Source organism: Apostichopus japonicus, chromosome 20 (assembly GCF_037975245.1).
Source record: "Apostichopus japonicus isolate 1M-3 chromosome 20, ASM3797524v1, whole genome shotgun sequence".
Classification (NCBI taxonomy): Eukaryota; Metazoa; Echinodermata; class Holothuroidea; order Aspidochirotida; family Stichopodidae; genus Apostichopus; species Apostichopus japonicus.
In genome coordinates, this window is record NC_092580.1 from 4,638,693 (window position 1) to 4,655,029 (window position 16,337).

The 16,337-nt window shown below is 39.9% G+C and overlaps 1 protein-coding gene across 7 annotated transcripts in view; it reads right to left on the reverse strand.

The window, feature by feature from the left end:
* Nucleotides 1–1,873: 1,873 nt before the first annotated feature.
* The window catches only part of LOC139962153 (plexin-A4-like), a 205,569-nt gene continuing 191,105 nt past the window's right edge, over nucleotides 1,874–16,337 (reverse strand). For 6 of the 7 annotated variants that reach the window (XM_071962097.1, XM_071962102.1, XM_071962095.1 and 3 more), the window contains 9 exons: nucleotides 10,699–10,967; nucleotides 10,220–10,433; nucleotides 9,572–9,728; nucleotides 8,991–9,094; nucleotides 8,411–8,492; nucleotides 8,049–8,227; nucleotides 7,265–7,434; nucleotides 6,372–6,738; nucleotides 1,874–5,555 (listed from right to left, as the gene is read on the reverse strand). In XM_071962097.1, coding sequence (XP_071818198.1) covers nucleotides 5,433–5,555; nucleotides 6,372–6,738; nucleotides 7,265–7,434; nucleotides 8,049–8,227; nucleotides 8,411–8,492; nucleotides 8,991–9,094; nucleotides 9,572–9,728; nucleotides 10,220–10,433; nucleotides 10,699–10,967 — 1,665 coding nt within the window. In that variant the 3' untranslated portion in view covers nucleotides 1,874–5,432. The remainder of the gene's footprint in view (nucleotides 5,556–6,371; nucleotides 6,739–7,264; nucleotides 7,435–8,048; nucleotides 8,228–8,410; nucleotides 8,493–8,990; nucleotides 9,095–9,571; nucleotides 9,729–10,219; nucleotides 10,434–10,698; nucleotides 10,968–16,337) is intronic. The other variant, XM_071962100.1, reaches the window with a different exon arrangement.

Sequence of the window (16,337 nt, forward strand, 5' to 3'; positions counted from 1 at the left end):
ATATTAAAAGATATGTATGAAAAGCAGATTAAACACATGATGAAAACTCACATTTGGACCGAAAAACGATGTCACTACGGATGCCGTCTAGTGACATTTTCAATTGTTTTGTGTAGTAGGTACTGTAGCTCTTTCGTGGCTCCCATGCATTAGATTAATGAAGGACAGAGATCATCGCGTTTGTATCACCTGCATTAGAGTGCAAGAGAAGCGGTAAATATGTGGTTCAGGAATGGTGGGGCAAGGGGGTGGGCAAGCCGGGGAGCCGTGAGGGGGGGGGGGTCAATGACGATGTAATCATGGGGACCTGATAATTCGTTGGCAGACAGGTTTCATTTGTTGACATTGATTCTGTTGCAGCCAGTTTATTTTGAATATTTCGTCTAAAATTACTGTATGTAAATAATTCTATAAGGCCTATGAGGGTAACCTTTTTGACATTTGACTCCTTTTTGATCGTTTAACCGATGTTAGAACACTCTTTGCCCTTTGAAACTAACTTTGACTGATTCGAATCGTGATTTTCCCCTAATTCCGGTCATGTTTTTAAAATATCAGTTAATAATTAACTTGAACAAGGTGTTTACAATTAAAAAAACAATATTAAAAAGAATGGTTTGTCATATTATCAGCCAATTTGCAAGAGTTGTTACAACTATTATGCAGTTAAATGACTCATTGCAACATGTATGTTGCCTCCAATTACCACTTCTGCTTAACAACATTCATAATATTCATGCTAGCTTTTTTGGGGTGAAATATACCCATAACCATAGTGCTTAATGCCACATGAGAGTGGCTTCAAAGCAGTGCCAGATTAACCTAATAGCAACAGTAGTATATGCTATACAGGACCCGCATTTATTTCAAGGACCCCGCCCCTAAATGCTTGCAAGCTATCAATTTCCGATTCAGTGACTCTTGCTCTATGGTACTATACTTTTATGAACGACTGGTCGTTTACGGTGAGCGATTTTAGCCGTGTGATATACTTTCAACATACAGAATGCTGTATTTTTGTGTATGCCAATTTATTGCATTTTGACCCATCTTTTAGCACTATCGCAGTGCTGTGACTCATTTAGACTTGTTTCTACCGATTTTAGGGGATAAAGGGGGATGACCCCATGTAATTACCCTGAAAACACTGGTTTGACCCACCTTTGAGTGCTCCCCGCCCCCCCCCTTTTTCAACATATATGTTTACCTTATTAATGTACATTGACCCATCACTTTTCTTGTAAACTGACCCACCTAAAAAGGCATTTGGGCTAAATCAGTAAAAACCAACAAGACCCAGAGCTATATCATGCCATATAGTAGGTTGTTTAACCTAGATGTCAGCATACCATACCCAAGAGTTTAATTTATTTTGATTGTAGGCATGCAGGATTTGACCTCTTCCAAGTATCACCTTTAGAAAAGTTACTTAACCTTTAGGGTGATTTGAACCATTCGAGGCTAAATTTTCAAAAAATGTAGTTTTTGGACCCATTTCGATCATTGTAATCTACCCTCATTATGGTTTGGAGCCCCTGTAGAATATATTGTACCAATTATTAAATAGCATTGGCTCTATTTTATTACCCATTACTGCGGGTGGTATAACCCATTCTAATTATCTATCACCTATTTTTTTTTAGCACAAGAATATCACTCAGGCTGCCATTTACTTGTGTGCCTAGCATTTTTAAAGTTAAGACTTAGAATTTATGACATTAATTTACAATCTATATTTGTGTACCGCTTTCTAAGCCATACTGTGACCCATAATTCCAACACCTATTGTTCAACCATTTTTATGGACATTTTTTGTTTAATCAATTTATCCTACAAATCTAGGAACAACAAATGAGATAGAACACTTTCGATATATATGATAGCATATACTTTATATTCGCAACAAAGTGGAACAAAATATCACCTTTATTGGTTTGACTTGATACAAAAAAGAAAAGCAAAGTTTTTTTTAAGATGAAACTTACAAATGATTCACATGTTTTACAATTTCATGTGTACTTTAACACCTTGAATACATAAGGTATGAATGATAATGATTAAATGCTTTCAACAAAAATCCAAAACTTAACTGAATCCCAAATAGTTTGTGATTTTAGCACGTTATTACTTAATTACACACAAATTTCACATGATATGAAGGCACCTAGTGTATGTCGTTGAAAAGCAAATGAATTTTACTGATTACAAAGACTTAGAAATAAGCAAGAAAAACAAAAAACAAAGGCATTCTCTGGTGTACATAAATTCAGAGAGAGAGAGAGAAAGAGGAAGAGTTAAGGAAAACCTGTTGATCAAAAAACAAACAAATGGAAGAAAAGAAAAAAGACCTTTCATACAAAACACTTATATTGAATATCCAAATTACATGTTAGGATACACAAGCCTAGCTTTACAAAATATTTAAAGAAATTTACTTTTACTTGGCAATGGAGTCATGTGTAAGAAATATACCACTTACCACCAAACTTGTTTTAATTTTTTGTCCCTTCTAAAATGAAATAAAATATATCGGTTGTACTATTTGTTCGAAGAAGGGAACCCATTGGAAAACTTTGAATATTTACAACCAGGACAGTTCCACATAGCCCGCTTCCTTGTCTCAATAAATTTACATGGTTTATTACTTGTTAGTTTTTCTATTTCTTTTTTTACGAGGCCATTTGTTACAAAGCCAAAAATATTTTAAAACATGGCCTATTATCTCAAGGTAGACATTTAATACAATAACAACAGTTTCCCTTTATAAGAACATTGTTATTCATATTAACATATTCATGTTTACATTTTTAATATGGGGAAAACAACCACATTTGTTTTGATATTTTGTTTGTATTTTGCAAAGCACCAGACAAGATTTCTTTTTATTTCCTTTTTTCACCACACCATTAATATATACCGTTGCAAAATGAATCCTTATACTTAAAGTTAAAAATGCAAAATTTTTAATATCAAAAATGATCATATTAGCATTATAGTAATGAACTTATTGAAAGTTGATTCAATATTTACAATAAAGTTCTACGAGCCAAATTACAAAAAAAAAAAGAAGATAAATGAAGCTTCATTATAATGTACAGAACAAGTTAGCATTATTTCCATATATCAATATATTTTCATGGCTGACAGACAAAGATGAACCGAATTTTCATGATGCAAACAGGTATTAATTGACAAAACTTGATAAAACTGGAGTAAAAAGTTGTTATTGAAATTGCACCATAAATAACTGAAAGCTTTTAATTGCATTTACATCGATAGAAACGATACATGTGTCTCAACAAAACACTGTTTGCGATGAAACACTTAACTCCATAATAGTCTATTTTGCATGTTGCAATGTTTAAACCACACATTGGTAATAGGTCTGCAATGGGTAACCACACATTGTGGGGGGGGGGGGAGGGGGCTATTAGAATCTAGTGAGTAGTTGAGGCCACTAGACAGAGAGGCTGCTAGATACAAACAGTAACATCTTGACAACTGATAGTTTTGGCTGTTTGCCTAGAGTTGTTTTATGTATTACACACACATAATAGCTAGAGATAGCAAGGACACTTGTTATTCAAGAGGGTGGTGAAAGATGCAATCAAGGCATATCTTCCTACAGTGGCAGTAAAAATTTATAGTTTTGGCAAAGTTTTGCAGTTTTGTGATTTTGAGGTACAACAGAAAGGCTATAAATTATTGACAAATTCAGGGCAGTGAACAAATTAGCACACTAAAAGAGCTTTTGTTTCTTAGAGAAATAAAATTTGTTGCAATAAACTCATTACCAACTGGAAAAGGAATAGCAGCACGCAAGCATCATTTTCTGTTTGGTTTGGGATCAAATAACTGGTCAAGCATGATAACATATAGCACTTTACATAGGGATCAAACATTAAAGCATGGTGTGACAATCAAATACCTTGACACTTTACATAGGGATCAACCATTAAAGCATGGTTTGACAATCAAACACCTGGACACTTTACATAGGGATCAAACATTGAAGCATGTCGTGACAATCAAATACCTGGACACTTTACATAGGGATCAAACATTAAAGCATGGTGTGACAATCAAATACCTGGACACTTTACATAGGGATCAATTATTAAAGCATGGTGTGACAATCAAATACCTGGACACTTTACATAGGGATCAAACATTAAAGCATGGTGTGACAATCAAATACCTGGACACTTTACATTGGTGCCATAGTACAACACTTGACGACTGAATCAAATATTTGTCCTTTCTTCATGGAAAAGTTAAAAAATTACAAATACTTTATATTGTTCCTATTAAATACAAATGGATATCATGAATGACCATACGAACGGCAGTAGAATTTAGAAGCATGATTGTATATGGGTAATATATGCTATGGGATGGTATATGCTATTGGATACTACAGTAAATATGCTATGGGACACTATGGGATACTATATGCTATGGGATACTATATGCTATGATTATATGTCTTTTTTCTATTATCAAAACTAAAAATTGGCAGTCTAATACAGAGTGGCTATATCACAGTGTTCACTTGAGGAATTATCAGAACTAACATTACTTAAGATTTCCTTGTAAACCTTGGAGACTTATCAAAATGCATATCTCTATTAAAGATCTGTCACCCACTAATGGGTACTTTCTGTATGATACACGGCCCTTGTAACAACAACCTGCTTTTATTATCCAACTACTGTTTAACTAAATGCTTTCCAAACCTTCTGGTAACTTTCAACTTGACCACCTTAGCCGCAGATTGTAAATTGAAACATGCAGGGGCTAGAGAGTGTCCAATTTTTGTACAGGCTGTCCATATAATTTGGCAAAATTCCTGTGGCCTCTAGATTGGGAATCATAAAAAGTGAAAAATAAAAAAGACGAGAATTCAAATAGTTGATATAAGGTGGTGGTGTTGTAGCACCTATGTCTGTTTGCACAAATTCAGACCATACATTTTCCACGAATTTCTCTTAGCAATCCACAAGCTCAATTTTGTAAAATGTTAGGTGGTGATTAACCACATACCGTAAAGTGTTAGTTATTGATGGCTCTGTAACTGATCGATCGGACGCATTTCCATATTAAGACATGCTCTATTGAATTAATGTAATACGTTGGTCCATCCAATAACTTCAGTGTGGGAAATAGAACGAAATAAGAACAAAAGTTATTATCAGTGAGAATTCCATCATTAGTTGTTGATGGGATCACTGTTGGGTTGATCATTTCTGCTTCCAGCCTCCGATAAGCTCCACGAAAGTTCAGTAATTAACAGCTCTGTCTCCAATTCGAGTAATATTTCGTCATTATTTCCAACACCTGTTGGCGATCCCTGACAATGTGCAGGGAACACTGACACCAACATTCTGTCATCTGTTTCCACGATCCGATGGAATGATGGCGGATCAGCTTCATCAAAGTTCCGTAATTTGTTGATGATCCATTCTATCATTGTTCATCAAATCTTCTAGATTTGCAAACTTTTCTCTCAAGTTGTTATTCTGGGCAAATTCATCATCATATAGTGCTTCCAGAATCTGTGGATGGATAGAGTATATAAAGTCAGTATTTAACAGCATTGCGATACAATAGACAGACAGACACACAAGCTATTACAAGCAGTGATTTGACCAGAAAATGCAACATTGAACAAGCTTTCTGCTAGACTGACAAGTTTACCATATAAGTTAACAAATTCAAGGCCCATTAAAATTTCATGCCCTGAGCGATAAAAATTTCAATGATGGCAGACATTAATTTCAAACCCATTGAGTGGAAAACTAAGAGACAAACTAGATACATTGGCTGGCAAATAAATCCTGAAACCTATGACTGTATAATTTTACACTATTTGTAAACAACACACAAAGAGATACTGTAGCGATGCCATGCATGCAAAGTGCCAAAACCTTCGCTTTAATTGAATTCCAGGTTAAAAGAAAACGACCTTTGAAACTAACAATCCCATCTGCTTTCTGTTGTTTTGTTTTGTATTCTTTTTTTTCTTGTTTCTTGCATAAACACGGCAAAGTTGTTATTTCCAGAGCATACCAGAAACTTGCAATTTCATGCACAGCCAATCTTGAAATGATAAATATTCGGCTACAAAGCCTTGATGGGTAGGGGATTATATTGGGTTTGTTTCTAAACCCATTTCAAATGACTAATTGGTCAATGACTGCAGGATGATAACTGGCCAAGACTAGAAACTCCTCCCCCCCCCACCAAAAAAAAATCCTCCCAGATTCCTTTCCTTTGATTACCCCTATTGCCACTACTTCCTTTACCCATTCAACAACAACCACAACAACATTCAGAAAACAAAATTTGGAAGTATCGGAAAGGTACCCTACCTGATCCCTATATTTCTGTGCATAGCCCAAGTATAATTTGTTCAGTGCTGAATAACTATGGAAGTCGTATTGGTGGGCGTTGGAATGCTCGGTTAGTAGCGCATTCATGTCCTGGTCGCTGACTTGCGGCAGGTTTTGTATGTCTCTGTAGTAACGGTTCACCCAGTCTTTATAGTTAGGGATGTCCTTAGCATACAGCAGTTTGCTGCAGGGGGAGTCCCTGGTCAGTGGGTGGTCAGAGTAAGAGCAGGCGTCCATTAGACATTGGCCGACGATGGACAGGCAAGCATCCACAGTGTCTGATTTATGGATGTCCAGGATGAGGTTTGGATTCTTGATTAGATTGACCCAGAACCTTAATGGAAGACTGGAATGAGAATATAAGAGATATAAAAGATTGTTTTCTTTAAGCAAAATACTCTATGGTAAAAAATTTGCTTAATGTCGTGATCTGCTGACAAAACATTTCATGTAGAGGGTACAAATTGGTGCTTACTGTATGACGAGAATATGATAATGTCGTTAGACACACGCTAAGACGTTTAATAAGTAAAACAGGTTGGTAAACTTATTAAAGGAGTGCTTGCACAAGAAGAGTGCTAACTTTCCCACTATTTCAAATTATTTTGATGAAAATTGTTTTCCCATTGCCCCGCCACTCCCAAGCCCTTTCCTTTGTTCCGATGTCCCCCCCCCCTTGCTATCTAAACATAACGTTATAACAACCAATTACAATATTTGATGCACAAGTCCCAACGATGTCCAAAAAGCGCATTTGCAGTGATATCATTCAGTAAAGCAATGTATTGGTCCCCCCATTGATTGGGACTTAACAACTATTACTTTTCAGTTATTATTATTAGAATGCCAAAATGTAATGGAAAAAAAAATACCTATTGCTTTTCCAGGAATGCACTACATCAGGGTCTGTAATGCCATGGTGGGCTGCATAGTCATCAAATATATCAAAGAGATATTTGATTGCCAGGGGCAACGTATTTCCTCGATGATTTACACTGAATATGGTCTCAAACAAATTATCGACATAGTTTTGTATGGTACCCTGTAAAATGAGAGAGCGGGGGAAAAAAATTGGTTACCAATGAGGGTGCCCATATTTGCGGATAGATGCAATAAAACAATACACCATCTCTTCCTCCTCTTACCTCTGAAAAATAAGGAGGGGCTTGCAGTAAACAAATTCTGATCAAAAATGTGTATCTTGGTTTATGTTATTGTCTTCATTTTCTCTGAGGATTAGCATGAGATGCTTAATATGATAACAATATTAATACAGACTGAAATGTCTGCTAGGCTTGCAGGCCAGCTGGCCCCTTCAAGCATGAAATGTTTGGAGTATTGGGGGTGGGGGGGGGGTGAGAGGAGAAACAGTCGATGGATGGAGAAGGGTGTGGGTGTGATCCTGGCACATGTTGAGGAATATGGTATGGAATGAAATGTGGGGTGGGGGGGGGAGGTGTTACAACCATGGAAGGTTGGCGTAGAGCATGTTCAATGCACCATGGCATGGGCTTTGCGCATGGTGTAGGAGGTGTCATATCACTGCATAGAAGCAATGGAATACTGACATGGAACAGACAAGTGTAGAACCAGTAGAAGGAGCAGTGTGAAAAGGGTAGAACAGACATGGCACAGGGCAGGGAAAGTGGTATTTACCTTCATTGTCAGGAGTCTAGGTAGATATACTTCGGCCATCATCCTGTTACCGGGGCCCTTGCCCTTCTCTTCCATTTCGGAGGGCTTCACCAGATGCCAATATTTCACTCCATTCTCATTTTCGTAGCTTAACATCGGCGATGTGACTCTACTAGGGCTGGATGTGCTTGAAATTGTAGCTATGCGATACAAACGAAGAGTGAAATATGAAACGAGAACCCAAACAAGAAAATGTGAGTACAAAACGTATCCAATTAATCGTTTCAAAAAACATCCTACATGTACTTTTAAAATCTGAGTTTACCCAAGATGACGCTGCAACAACACCTAGATCAATAATTTTTTTTTTTTGGTAGACATACCGTATCTTCCAGACGTTGAGGTGTAAACCCCCGAGTTGTATCCCTGCCTCGGTTCCAGAGAGAGTGTGTCTCCGTCTTGAATCTAACAGGGGGAGGAGATATGACACTGTTAGGGCCAATGAAATGCTCCCACATTATAAGTAGCTTCATGCCAACAGTTAAAAAAAACCCTGTAAAGGTGGCAGGGATAGGCACAGGCTCCCCTACATTGATGGATGGTAGGAAAATGTAGGAGGAATGGGTAACATATTGGTATGAGGATGTACACAGAGGATTTTCAAGGGGTCTTTGGTGGCAGATAAGTCAGTGCTTGTGGTTTACCCCCACAATGTCACACATTACAAGAAAGCTAGGACAAAACCCTATCGATTTCACTAGTCAAAAAGTCGCCAAACATTGCCTTAACAGACAAAACTCACAAAAAGGTGGTCAAATATTTCAAGGAATTTGTTATTTACATTTCTCTGCAATTCCCTCACATAGCTATCATCTTTAATAAAGCCATAACATTTTTTGGGCAATAAGTCTTTTTAAGAAATTAACCTGTCCTTCGCCATTGACAAACCTTCTCGTTACTTACTCCATAATGTCTCAATGTATTAATCCTTTTATATTCAGAATCCATTTCAGACGTGCTGTCTTCATCCTGGAGGGTTCTAAATCCAGACACACCACAATTCAAAACTGGAATAGAAAAGGTAAAAAAAAATTAAAATTTATCAAGTGAAATCAAACTGCTCTCTCTATCTCTGCAGACTGCTCTGCTAGCTAGACACTTGCATTGAATATAAACTCCACCAAGAAACTAGTGCAAATGTTCCCATGTGTAAAATAGAAGTTTCTTTAGGAGAATAAACTTCTGCTTGCCACCACTACCACCAATGGTACAACCTAGCTGTCAATTTAATATGAGCAAACAATATACTCCACCCTGAGGCTATTGCCAAGTTTTTTTATTTTTATGTTGCACTATTATTCAGACATACAGTATGAAGTTACTTTGTCCACAGCAATTGAATCCTCATGGTGCAATGTAATTAAGTAAACAGAACAAGCTATGCTGGGTTGCTTCTCACTGATACCTGTTAACAGTGGCAATGGTCCAGTCAATATAAAATGCAAAGTTAATCAAGAGAACAAAAGCAGTTGAAATTGACTAACCCAAATCTAAATCTTCCTTGGGTGGTCTGTGAATGTACGGAGTGGTCTGATAGAGGGCGTCTAATATTTTCTCTCGGACCTGTGAGATGGTGTCGCAGTTTAAAACTTTGACTTGAATCGACTCCATATTCTTGTCCAGTCCTTTTGCATAGATGGACTATGGGAAAGAAAAGAGTGGAAAGGGATTTTCAATAAATATGAAGGAAAATTTGAAATTCTATACTTTAACAAGTAAATGAGATACAAGTGATAGTAGTGTCTGAGCAACTACACGGTCAGATCTGAGTGCTTAATCGTTAGTTACCTGCTCGTTAACCTCCCATTTTGCAAAAACATTTAGGATTGGGACTTAACAGTACTATAACAATAACTATTTAATTGATGAAAATTTGCTGAGCTACCTCAAAAAGCTGTTTCAAAATCACCCCAAGAAACAAAAAAGAGTGAGAAGGCATTTGAACTTGAAATATTATTCGGTGAAAAGAAACAAGGCACTCAAGGGTATCCCCAATCAACTAACTTGAAAAAATATGAATCTAGCATTTCATAAATATTCTCAATGATTTACGCAGTTGTTTCTGAGAGGCCGACTGAATATTTTCTACACCGATTGATCACTGTCGTAGACTTTTGCAAACGGTTACTTACTAATGGTTGATAGTCTATCTGTTGTCTTATAATCTTGAGTTCACTGAGTCCATAACGACCTTCTCCTGTGATGGTATCCACAGGTCCCTTCTCAACTTGCTGCTTGATGGCATAGAAGAGAGTGAAGAGGGGCTCCCCAGCGGACTCTTTCAGGAACGTGTAGAGGAGGAACGACAGCCAATTACTGACCATCTTCTCCACTACGGATTCGTTCCTTTGAATGGGAGAGAAACAGGAAGGGAATTCACGAGAGAGAAACACTACCTTAGCGGAGGGAACGATGGAAACGGGCAGAAGATAAACCTTTTATAAATTGATGTTAATATTTCCATCGCTGGCGACATTACTCTCTCATTCTCCCTACCATCTATGAGCATATTAATCTCATGTTGTTTTCAGAATATCCTACCTCCTCATAAGGAGCATAAGATCTCTCTTCTCATACATTATAATGATACTTGTATATTTTGTATAATTACCTCCTCATGAGTAGTTTAGCCCGATTTGACTCGACGTGTTTCTCTATCAATTTCCCCAGGAGGACCTTGATGACAGAGGTACAGTAGTCCATCTTGCTCTGCAATATCACCATCAGTAGAGACGCCACGCTGGTCTTGTCCTGCATCATGAAGGTCGGTTGCTCCTCCAGGGTTTGGATGAAGAGAAAGAGGAACGTTCTATTATTGATCAGCTGATCAAACTCCTTCAGCGCTGTCTTTATTTGTAGAGCCTGTTCGTCTGGTAGCTGCTGAGAACAAAAAATTAATAAAGAAGACATTCTAAGAAACAAGTCAGATTTATGAGAAGAAGAAACATTTCCATATTAGCAATATCTTAAGCTTACGAAATACAAAGAAGTAAAAGTATCAGATAACATATAAGAGAAACAAAATAAATAAAAGCTGAACACGTTGGTACTTCCTTTCTGACCCACACTGACTCACACTGACTGCCCAATTGTACACTATGACTGAATGACTGGGAGACTTTGGCACACTGTTAAATACCCATCTGCTAACACATTGGCAAACATATAAAACCGAGACACAAGCTGACGACACACTGACGACACACTGATTGACAACACACTGACTTCAAACTGATTGGCCAACTGCCTGACGACCCACAAATGACACACTACACACCGACTTGAAACTGCCTGACGACCAACATAAGGGCACTGCAGACCCACAGACTGACACAAAATGACCAACTAAAGACACACTGCAGACAAACGGACAGACACTGTGTAACTAAACCATATTCCTACTGACACACTGACTTCCAACTGACTAACAACCAACAAAAGACGCACTACGGACTGACACATCAACTTCAAACTGACTTACGACCAACAAAAGACGCACAAAGACCCACAGACCTACACACTGATTGATGACACACTGACTTTAAACTGACTAACGACCAACAAAAGATGCACTACAGACCGAGGGACTGACACACGGATTGACGACACACCGACTTCAGACTGACTAACAATCAACAAAAGACACACAAAGACCCATGGACTTACACACCGATTAACGACACACTGATTTCAAACTGACTTATGACCAACAAAAGACGCACAAAGACCTACGGACTGACACACTGATTGACGACACACTTACGACCAACAAAAGACACTACAGACCCACGGACTGACACACTGTTTGACAACACACTGACTTGAAACTGCCTGACGACTAACAAAAGACACTACAGACCCATGGACTGACACACTGTTTGATGACACACTGACTTCAAACTGACTATAAACGACCAACAAAAGATGCACTACAGACCCACGGACTGACACACTGACAACACACTGACTTGAAACTGCCTGACGACCAACAAAAGACACTACAGACCCACAGACTGACACACTGTTTGACGACACACTGACTTCAAACTGACTTACGACCAACAAAAGACACTACAGACCCATAGACTGACTAACTGACGACACACTGACTTCAAACTGCCTGACGACCAACAAAAGACACTACAGACCCACAGACTCACACACTGTTTGACGACACACTCACTTAACACTTCCTGACGACCAACAAAAGACACTACAGACCCACGGACTGACACACTGTTTGACGACACACTGACTTCAAACTAACTAACGACCAACAAAAGACGCACAAAAACCCACGGACTGACAACACTGTTTGACGACACAATGACTTCAAACTGACTAACGACCAACAAAAGACACTACAGACCCACAGACACTGTTTGACGACACTCTGACTTGAAACTGACTAACGACCAACAAAAGACACTACAGACCCACGGACTGTCACACTGTTTGACGACACTCTGACTTCGAACTGCCTAACGACCAACTAAAGACACTACAGACACATGGACTGACACACTGTCTGACATCACAATGACTTCAAACTGACTAACGACCAACAAAAGACGCACTACAGACCCACAGACACTGTTTGACGACACTCTGACTTGAAACTGACTAACGACCAACAAAAGACACTACAGACCCACAGACTGACACACTGTTTGACGACACAGTGACTTTAAACTGCCTGAAGACCAACAAAAGACACTACAGACCCACGGACTGACACACTGTTTGACAACACACTGACTTAAAACTGCCTGAAGACCAACAAAAGACACTACAGATCCATTGACTAACACACTGATTGATGACACACTGACTTCAAACTGACTAACGACCAACAATAGACCAACAAAAGACCCACGGAATGACACACTGATGACACACCGACACACTGTTTAATGACACACTGACTTCAAACTGACTAACGACCCACAAAAGACGCACAACAGACCCACAGACTGACACACTGTTTGACGACATACTGAATTTAAACTGCCTGAATACCAACAAAAGACACTACTGACCCACGGACTGACACACTGTTTGACGACACACTGACTTAAAAATTGCCTGACGACCAACAAAAGACACTACTGACCCACAGACTGACACACTGTTTGACGACACACTGACTTAAAAATTGCCTGACGACCAACAAAAGACACTACTGACCCACGGACTGACACACTGTTTGACGACACACTGACTTTAAACTGCCTGACGACCAACAAAAGACACTACAGACCCACAGACAACACTGTTTGACGACACACCGACTATAAACTGACTAACAACCAACAAAAGACGCACAAAGACCAACGGACTGACGACAAACTGACTTCAAACTGCCTGACGACCAACAAAAGACAGTACAGACCCACGGACTGACACACTGTTTGACGACACACTGACTTCAAACTGACTAACGACTGACAAAAGACGCGCTACAGACCCACAGACTGACACACTGTTTGACGACACACTGACTTCAAACTGACTAAAGCCCGACAAAAGACGCACTACAGACCCACACAGTTTGACGACACACTGACTTTAAACTGCCTGACGACCAACAAAAGACACTACAGACCCACGGACTGATACACTGTTTGACGACACTGACTTCAAACTGACTAACGACCGACAGAAGACGCACTAGAGACCCACAGACTGACAACTGTTTGACGACACACTGACTTCAAACTGACTAACGACCGACAAAAGACGCACTACAGACCCACACACTGTTTGACGACACACTGACTTCAAACTGACTAAAGACCGACAAAAGACGCACTACAGACCCACACACTGTTTGACGACACACTGACTTTAAACTGCCTGACCACCAACAAAAGACGCACAAAGACCCACGGACTGACACACTGTTTGACGACACACTGACTATAAACTGCCTGACAACCAACAAAAGACACTACAGACACACAGACTGATACACTGTTTGACGACACACTGACTTCAAACTGACTAACAACCAACAAAAGACGCACAAAGACCAACGGACTGACACACTGTTTGACGACACACTGACTTTAAACTGCCTGACAACCAACAAAAGACGCACAAAGACCAACCGACTGACACACTGTTTGACGACACACTGACTAACGACCAACAAAAGACGCACAAAGACCAACGGACTGACACACTGTTTGATGACACACTGACTTCAAACTGACCAAAGACCAACAAAAGACGCACTACAGACCCACACACTGTTTGACGACACACTGACTTTAAACTGCCTGACAACCAACAAAAGACGCACAAAGACCCACAGACTGACACACTGTTTGACGACACACTGACTTTAAACTGCCTGACGACCAACAAAAGACACTACAGACCCACGGACTGACACACTGTATGACCACACTCTGACTTCAAACAGACTAACGACCGACAAAAGACGCACTACAGACCAACAGACTGACACACTGTTTGACGACACAATGACTTCAAACTGACTAACGACTGACAAAAGACGCACTACAGACCCACACACTGTTTGACGACACACTGACTTTAAACTGCCTGACGACAAACAAAAGACACTACAGACCCACTGACTGACACACTGTTTGACGACACACTGACTTTAAACTGACTAACCACCAACAAAAGACACACAACAGACCCACAGACTGACGACACACTGACTTTAAACTGCCTGACGACCAACAAAAGACACACTACAGACCCACGGACTGACACACTGTTTGACGACACACTGACTTCAAACTGACAAACGACCGACAAAAGACGCACTACAGACCCACAGACTGATACACTGTTTGACGACACAATGACTTCAAACTGACTTACGACTGACAAAAGACACTACAGACCCACAGACACTGTTTGACGACACTCTGACTTGAAACTGACTAACGACCAACAAAAGACACTACAGACCCACGGACTGTCACACTGTTTGACGACACTCTGACTTCGAACTGCCTAACGACCAACTAAAGACACTACAGACACATGGACTGACACACTGTCTGACATCACAATGACTTCAAACTGACTAACGACCAACAAAAAACGCACTACAGACCCACACACTGTTTGACGACACACTGACTTCAAACTGTCTAACGACCAACAAAAGACACTACAGACCCACGGACTGACAAACTGTTTGACGACACACTGACTTTAAACTGACTAACGACCGACAAAAGACACACTACAGACCAACAGACTGACACACTGTTTGACGACACACTGACTTTAAACTGCCTGACGACCGACAAAAGACACTACAGACCCACGGACTGACACACTGTTTGACGACACACTGACTTTAAACTGACTAACGACCGACAAAAGACTACAGACCAACAGACTGTTTGACGACACACTGACTTTAAACTGCCTGACGACCTACAAAAGACAGTACATACCCACAGACTGACACACTGTTTGACCACACTCTGACTTCAAACTGACTAACGACCTACAAAAGATGCACTACAGACCCACAGACTGACACACTGTTTGACGACACACTGACTTTAAACTGCCTGACGACCAACAAAAGTGGCACAAAGACCAACAGACTGACACACTGTTTGACGACACACTGACTTGAAACTGACTAACAACCAACAAAAGACGCACAAAGACCAACGGACTGACACACTGTCTGACATCACAATGACTTCAAACTGACTAACGACCAACAAAAGACGCACTACAGACCCACAGACACTGTTTGACGACACTCTGACTTGAAACTGACTAACGACCAACAAAAGACACTACAGACCCACAGACTGACACACTGTTTGACGACACAGTGACTTTAAACTGCCTGACGACCAACAAAAGACGCACAAAGACCCACGGACTGACACACTGTTTGACGACACACTGACTATAAACTGCCTGACAACCAACAAAAGACACTACAGACACACGGACTGATACACTGTTTGACGACACACTGACTTCAAACTGACTAACAACCAACAAAAGACGCACAAAGACCAACGGACTGACACACTGACTTCAAACTGCCTGACGACCAACAAAAGACAGTACAGACCCACGGACTGACACACTGATACCACACTGACTTTAAACTGCCTGACGACCAACAAAAGACAGTACATACCCACAGACTGACACACTGTTTGAACACACTCTGACTTCAAACTGACTAACGACCTACACAAGATGCACTACAGACCCACAGACTGACAC